Here is a 7,274-nt window from a genome sequence, read left to right as displayed (position 1 = left end):
AAAAAAAAAAAAAAAAAAAAAAAAAAAAAAAATCACTTCTTCAGACCAGGTGACTCACATCTGTAATCCCAGCACTTTGGGAGGCTGAGGTGGGTGGATCACTTGAGGTCAGGAGTTTGAGACCAGCCTAGCCAACTTGGTGAAACACTGTCTCTACTGAAAAAAAGAAAAAAAGAAAAAAAGAAAAAATTCGAGGAGATTGTCCCTAAGAAATTGTCCTTGCTTCTCCTTACCACCCCTACTAGCAACTAGATTAAATTTCCTAGTAAGCCCTCATAGAACCTGTACTTTTATAGCACTTACAAAACTGTAGTTCAGTACATTAAGGCTATTTGTCACTATACTGTAAACTCCCTGAGGACAGGAATCATGTCTGTCTAGTTCACAGTTGTAACCCCAGCACCTAGCACAGTCCCTAACCCACTGTATTGAAATAATGAGTTAAAGGACAGGTATACTGGGGATAGATAATGGAGGGTCTTGAATCTCAGATGGAGAGCGATGGGTTTTATCCTTCAGCAACAGCAAAGTAGTCTGCCTAAAGAGGCAACTAAGACTTGAAAGGAAGGTAGTATTGGCTAGATGTGAGTTGAAATTTGCTTAACACCTAGATTTAGATAGTATTAATATGGAGATGTGAGCCCCTCTGAGTTTGGATAGAGCAGTTTTCTTTGAACAATAGCTTTAACTTCTCAGAATTTATCTTCTAGAGGGTAACTTCTGTTTCCCGATTTTGCTCTAGGAAGTAATTTAAATGCACAAGACATTGGTCAAAATGGTTTCCAAAAGAAGACTGTCAAAATCTGAGGATAAAGAGAGCCTGACCGAAGATGCCTCCAGTAAGTATCTAGTCATTTGTTGCTTTATTTCCTGTAGCAATGTATGAGGCATGTGAGAGATATAAAGTTCCTGCTTTTCAAGTGCTGAGAATCTTCAAAGTGTAATGGATAGAGCGCACAGAATTAAGGGAGAAATATCAGATTTAGGACTGAATTTTTGCCTCGAATTCTGCATATAACTTTGAGCATGCCCACACACTCTGGGCCTCAGTTTCCACATCCATAAGAGGAATTAGTGTTAGACTTTTCTGCTATACATCATTTAGGTGTTGAGACACAAAGATATAACAGTCGCTACCCTTAAAAAACTTTATGTTCTTTCTTACTCTCTTGGAAAAAAATATTATGATCTAGACACATGCTATGTTAGTGATGTGAAAGGAAAGCTATATCAAAGCAAGCACACCAGAGGCAAAGAAACAGTGCAGACTCTGCCCATATGAGAAATGGTTGACAAAGATCCCAAGAGTTCCGGATATAAGGAGTTATGGCTGGATGCTATCGCTCACATCTGTAATCCAAGCACTTTGAGGGGCTAAGGTGAGAGGATCACTTAAAGCTAGGAGTTCAAGACCAGCATGGGTAACATAGCGAGACTCCATCTCTACAAAAAATTTTTTTAATTAGCTGGGCGTGGTGTTGTGCGCCTGTGGTCCTAGCTACTGAGGAGGCTGAAGTGGGAGGATCACTTGAACTCAGAAAATGGAGGGTGCAGTGAGTCAATAATAGCACCACTGCACTCCAGCCTAGGCGACAGAGCGAGAGAGACCGTGTCTCAAAAAGGGAGCGGGGGATGGGGAGGTTGATAGTTCATTTATTGCACTCATTTACTCTGTTAAAGCAGTTCTAACTTGATTTGTGTTGGTTTGTTTTTATTTTACTAGGTTTTTAGGGAACAGGTGGTGTTTGGTTACATAAACAAATTATTTAGCGGTGATTTCTGAAATTTTGTTGCACCTATCACCTGAAGAGTGTATAGTGTCCCCAATGTGTAGTTTTTCAATCCCTAACCCCACTTCCACCCTTTATCTCGAGTCCCCAAAGTCCATGGTATCGTTCTTGTTGTTGTTGTTTGAGACGGAGTCTCACTCTGTCGCCCAGGCTGGAGTGCAGTGGGACAATCTCAGCTCACTGCAAACTCCACCTCCTAGGTTCAAGTGATTCTCCAGCCTCAGTCTCCCAGTAGCTGGGATTACCGGTGCCAGCCACCACGCCAGGTCGATTTTTTTTGTATCTTTAGTAGAGATGGGGTTTCACCATGTTGGCCAGAGGGGGTGTCTGGAACTCCTGACCTCAAGTGATCTGTCCACGTCGGCCACCCAAAGTGCTTGGATTACAGGCTTGAGCCACCATGCCTGGCCCATTATATAATTTTTTTTTTTTTTTTTTTTTTGAGATGGAGTTTGGCTCTTGTTGCCCAGTCTGAAATGCAATGGCATGATCTTGGTTCACTGCAACCTCTGCCTCCCGGGTTCAAGCGATTCTCCTGCCTCAGCCTCCCAAGTAGCTGGGATTACATGTGCATGCCACCATGCCTGGCTAAATTTTTGTATTTTTAGTAGAGAAGGGGTTTCACCATGTTAGTCAGGCTGGTCTCAAACGCCTGACCTCCGGTAATCCACCCACCTCAGCCTCCCAAAGTGCTGGCATTTCAGGTGTGAGCCACCAGGCCCGGCCCATTATGTCATTCTTAATGCCTTTGCCTCCTCATAGCTTAGCTTCTACTAACTTGTGGATTGAAGAGTTATTTCTTACTAGGTTATTGGAATTTAAGTCTGATTCTTGGTCAATTCAACCGAAATAGATGAAAATGCTTGCTGAACAGCAATTATAATGATAAAAATTGCAAGTCCAAAACCATATTAGGAATAGGCTTGATTTAGAAACGGAAACTGTGGGCCAGGCACGGTGGCTCACGCCTGTAATCCCTGCACTTTGGGAGGCCAAGGCAGGCAGATCACCTGAGGTCAGGAGTTCGAGACCACCCTGGCCAACATAGCAAAACCCCATCTCTACTAAAAATACAAAAATTAGCTGGGTGTGGGATCACGCACCTGTAATCTCAGGTACTTGGGAGGCTGAGACAGGAGAATTGCTTGAACCCAGGAGGTGGAGGTTGCAGTGAGCTGAGATCATGCCACTGTACTTCAACCGGGGCAGCAGAGCAAAACTCTTATCTCAAAAAAAAAAAAAAAAAAAAAAGGAAGTTGTGAAGCTCCAATAGTCGATTAGTAATGGGATTATAGAATTAGAATGTAGAGAAATTGGTAGAAAATTTGAAACTGAAGAGGAATAATATAGGAAATTACTGAAAGTAAATGTTATACTTTGGAAATACTGTTCTCCAAAAGAGAAGAGACTTCTGAATTAAGTTTATTAGAAGGGATTTGGGTTCTCTTGGTCAGTAACGAACAAACTGAATCTTTCATTCTGGTTATGTTTTACATTTCATTCAGGAAGGTAGTGGTCTTTCATTCTGATTAAGGCTTTATTACAAAGAGGGAGAGGAGGCCGGGCGTGGTGGCTCACACCTGTAATCCCAGCACTTTGGGAGGCCGAGGCGGGCGGATCACGACGTCAGGAGATCAAGACCATACTGGCTAACATGGTGAAACCCCGTCTCTACTAAAAATACAAAAAATTAGCCGAGCTGGTGGCGGGCGCCTGTAGTCCCAGCTACCGGGAGGCTGAGGCAGGAGAATGGCGTGAACCCGGGAGGCGGAGCTTGCAGTGAGCTAAGATCACACCACTGCACTCCAGCCTGGGCGACAGAGCGAGACTCTGTCTCAAAAAAAAAAAAAGAAAAGAAAAGGGATTGGAATTGAAGAAGGAAAAAACAGAATGGCATCATTAAGGGAGAAGAGTAAATTTTAAACTTGGCTTTGTTTGTTTCTTGTCTCTTGTTTCTTTTTATGGATAGAAAGCCTTGGGATTAAACCTATCTGAGCTTTGTAGTCAAAGATATGATACGGGAGAAACTTCCCCATTCTGTCTACCCTTTATTCAGATCATTGAGTCTCAAATTTGGTGTATATCAGGATTATTATCTGAAGACTGTAAAAAGTTCAGACTCTTAGGTCCCATTCCCAAGATTTTGACTCAGTAACTCTGGTATATGGCATGGAATATGCCTTTTTCTTTTTTTTTTTTTGAGACGGAGTCTCACTCTGTTGCCCATGCTAGAGTGCAGTGGCGTGATCTGGGCTCACTGCAACCTCTCCCTCCGGGGTTCAAGTGATTCTCCTGCTTCAGCCTCCTGAGTAGCTGCTATTACAGGTGTGCACCACCACAGCAGCTAATTTTGTATTAGTAGAGATGGGGTTTTACCACGTTAGCCAGGCTGGCCTTGAACTCCTGACCTCAGGTGATCAGCCTGCCTCGGCCTCCCAAAGTACTGGGATTACAGGCGTGAGCCACCATGCTTGGTCGGGATATGCATTTTATTTTATTTTATTTATTTTATTTTATTTTTTTCTGAGACGGAGTTCTGCTCTATCGCCTAGGCTGGAGTGCAGTGGCGTGATCTTGGCTCACTGCAAACTCCACTTCCCAGGTTCATGCCATTCTCCTGCCTCAGCCTCCCGAGTGGCTGGGACTGCAGGTGGCTGCCACCATGCCCGGCTAATTTTTTTTGGTATTTTTAGTAGAGATGGAGTTTCACCATGTTAGCCAGGATGGTGTCGATCTCCTGACCTCGTGATCTGCCCACCTCAGCCTCCCAAAATGCTGGGATTACAGGTGTGAGCCACCGTGCCCAGCCGGGAATATGCATTTTAATAAGCTTCCCAGGGATTCCAGTACAGTGGTTTGCAGGCAATAGCTTGAGAGACACTGGCTAGTTTAGTATTTGGATGGAAAACATTTCCATGGGTTATTCTTGTTAGGCACTTGTTTGTTTGAATTTATTTTTTTAGAGATGGGGATTTCACTCTGTCACCCAGGCTGGAGTGCAGTGGCACTGTCATAGCTCACTATATAGCCTCAACCTCCTGGGCTCAAGTTATTCTTCCGCCTTAGCCTCTGAAGTAGCTGGGACTATAGGTGGGCGTCACCTCACCTAACTAGTGTGTGTGTGTATGTGTGGAGATAGGGGGGTCTCGCTTTGTTGCCCGGGCTGGTCTTGAACTCCTGGCTCAAGTGATCCTCCTGCCTCGGCCTCCTAAATTGCTGGGATTACCACGTGAGCCACCTTACCTGGCCAGAAATGGCACATTTTGAATTCTTCAAATGAAAACTCAGTAGTTGAAAATAATTCTGTTTGTTTGTTTGTTTGTTTTGGAAGCCACTATTGCTGAAGATAGTTTATTTCACTACAGCATCAATCCTAGTATAATTTTTAAGGAACACATCAGTTTTCCTCTCAGGATTATTATTCCTGGGTTTAAGTTTTAATTTTCCTTTACTATTTGCCATATTCTTGAAAATTTTCTGTTTTCAGAAACCAGGAAGCAACCACTTTCCAAAAGACAAAGAAATCTCATATTGCTAATGAAGTTGAAGAAAATGACAGCATCTTTGTAAAGCTTCTTAAGATATCAGGAATTATTCTTAAAACAGGAGAGAATCAGAATCAACTAGGTAATATTTTAATCTAATTTTATTCTGTGGGTTTAATGAAATAGCTCAGGACTGAATCATGGGTTTTCTAAATAGAGAGGCAATGAAGATTAGAAATGAGAGGGCCATCCATCTTGAGACAAAGTTGAAATTGCTTTTTAGAAAATGGTACAGTCAGGCCGGGCACGGTGGCTCACGCTTATAATCCCAGCACTTTGGGAGGCTCGAGGCAGGCGGATTACCTGAGCTCAGGAGACCAGCCTGGGCAAAACGGTGGAACCTCGTCTCTACTAAAATACAAAAAATTAGCCAGGCGTGGCGGCGTGGGCCTGTAGTCCCAGCTGCTCAGGCGCCTGAGGCAGGAGAATTGCTTGAACCTGGGAGGCGGAGGTTGCAGTGAGTTGAGATCGCACCACTGCGCTCCAGCCTGGGTGACAAGAGTGAGACTCCATTTCCAAAAAAAAAAGGAAAAAGAAAATGGTACAGTCTTTGGTCCTCATTACTACGTGTTAAGTAAAGCATTTCTCATTCTTTTATTAGAAAAAATATTATGTATTATTTCTTTTGTGTTTGCTTATGAAAAAATAAATATCCAGAAAGCAGCTATATCAGTGTCAGAATAATTTCAGAAGAAAATGTATAAAGCCATGTAAGATTCTGTTTTTGGGGAACAGATTATTCCGTCTTGCTAAGGTTATGGCAGGTCTTTTTTAGAACACTTAGTGGCTATCTGCTATCAAAGCTAAGTCTGTTTTTTTTTTTTTCTTTTGAGATGGAGTCTCCTTGCTCTGTCGCCCAGGCTGGAGTGCAGTGGCGTGATCTCGGCTCACTGAAAGCTCTGCCTCCCGGGTTCATGCCATTCTCCTGCCTCAGCCTCCCGAGTAGCTGGGACTATAGGCGCCCGCCACCACGCCCGGCTAATTTTTTGTATTTTTAGTAGAGACGGTGTTTCACCATGTTGGCCAGACTGGTCTCAAACTCCTGACCTCAAGCAATCCGCCCGCCTCAGCCTCCCAAAGTGCTGGGATTACAGGCGTGAGCCACCGCGCCCAGCCAAAGCTAAGTCTGTTATGTGGGTTTAGATATAACCCCATGACTCTGGGCTGGGCGAGGTGGTTCACGCATGTAATCCCAGCACTTGGGAGGCTGAGGAGGGCAGATCATGAGGTCAGGAGATCGAGACCATCCTGGCTAACACAGTGAAACCCTGTCTCCACCAAAAATACAAAACAAAACAAAACAAAAAAACATGCCTGTAGTCCCAGCTACTTGGGAGGCTGAGGCAGGAGAATCACTTGAACCTGGGAGGCGGAGGTTCCAGTGAGCCGAGATCACCCCACTGCACTCCAGCCTAGGTGACAGAGCAAAACTCCATCTCAAAAAAAAAAAAAAGATTTGGCTCTGAAATTAGGTTGAAAATATTTTTATTGGTTTCGTCAGGCAAGAAAGCAAAAAACTTGGGTTTTTAGAGAAGGAAAACTGTGGTAGGAGACTGGTGACCAGCTCTTCTTTTTTCTGCGTAGCTGTGGACCAAATAGCTTTCCAAAAGAAGCTCTTTCAGACCCTGAGGAGACACCCTTCCTATCCCAAAGTATGTATTTTTCCCCTGGTATTTTTGCTTGTGCCAGCATAACTCTAGAATTTGGAATTTAAGGACACTGGTATAAAGTTGAGTGGGCTAAAATGATTTTTAACAGCAAATATTAAACTAAAAATATTTATTCTTTTTTATTTTTTAAATCTCCTTAAGATAATAGAAGAATTTGTTAGTGGTCTGGAGTCTTACATTGAGGATGAAGACAGTTTCAGGAACTGCCTTTTGTCTTGTGAGCGTCTGCAGGATGAGGAAGCCAGGTGTGGAGAGGAGGCATGGAATCT

The 7,274-nt window shown here is 43.5% G+C and overlaps 1 protein-coding gene across 1 annotated transcript in view; it reads left to right on the top strand.

Moving 5' to 3' along the window:
- FANCD2 (FA complementation group D2) overlaps nt 1-7,274 on the top strand; it is a 97,140-nt gene that overhangs the window by 2,022 nt on the left and 87,844 nt on the right. Inside the window, 5 exon segments of the mRNA XM_017847452.1 lie at nt 743-839; nt 5,278-5,298; nt 5,301-5,417; nt 6,920-6,987; nt 7,147-7,250. Coding sequence (XP_017702941.1) covers nt 755-839; nt 5,278-5,298; nt 5,301-5,417; nt 6,920-6,987; nt 7,147-7,250 — 395 coding nt within the window. The 5' untranslated portion in view covers nt 743-754.

This window comes from Rhinopithecus bieti, unplaced genomic scaffold (genome assembly GCF_001698545.2).
Source record: "Rhinopithecus bieti isolate Rb0 unplaced genomic scaffold, ASM169854v2 scaffold_29378, whole genome shotgun sequence".
NCBI classification, from domain to species: domain Eukaryota; kingdom Metazoa; phylum Chordata; class Mammalia; order Primates; family Cercopithecidae; genus Rhinopithecus; species Rhinopithecus bieti.
Note: the sequence above shows the minus strand (reverse complement) of the source record. Positions and strands in the feature narration are given on the sequence as shown.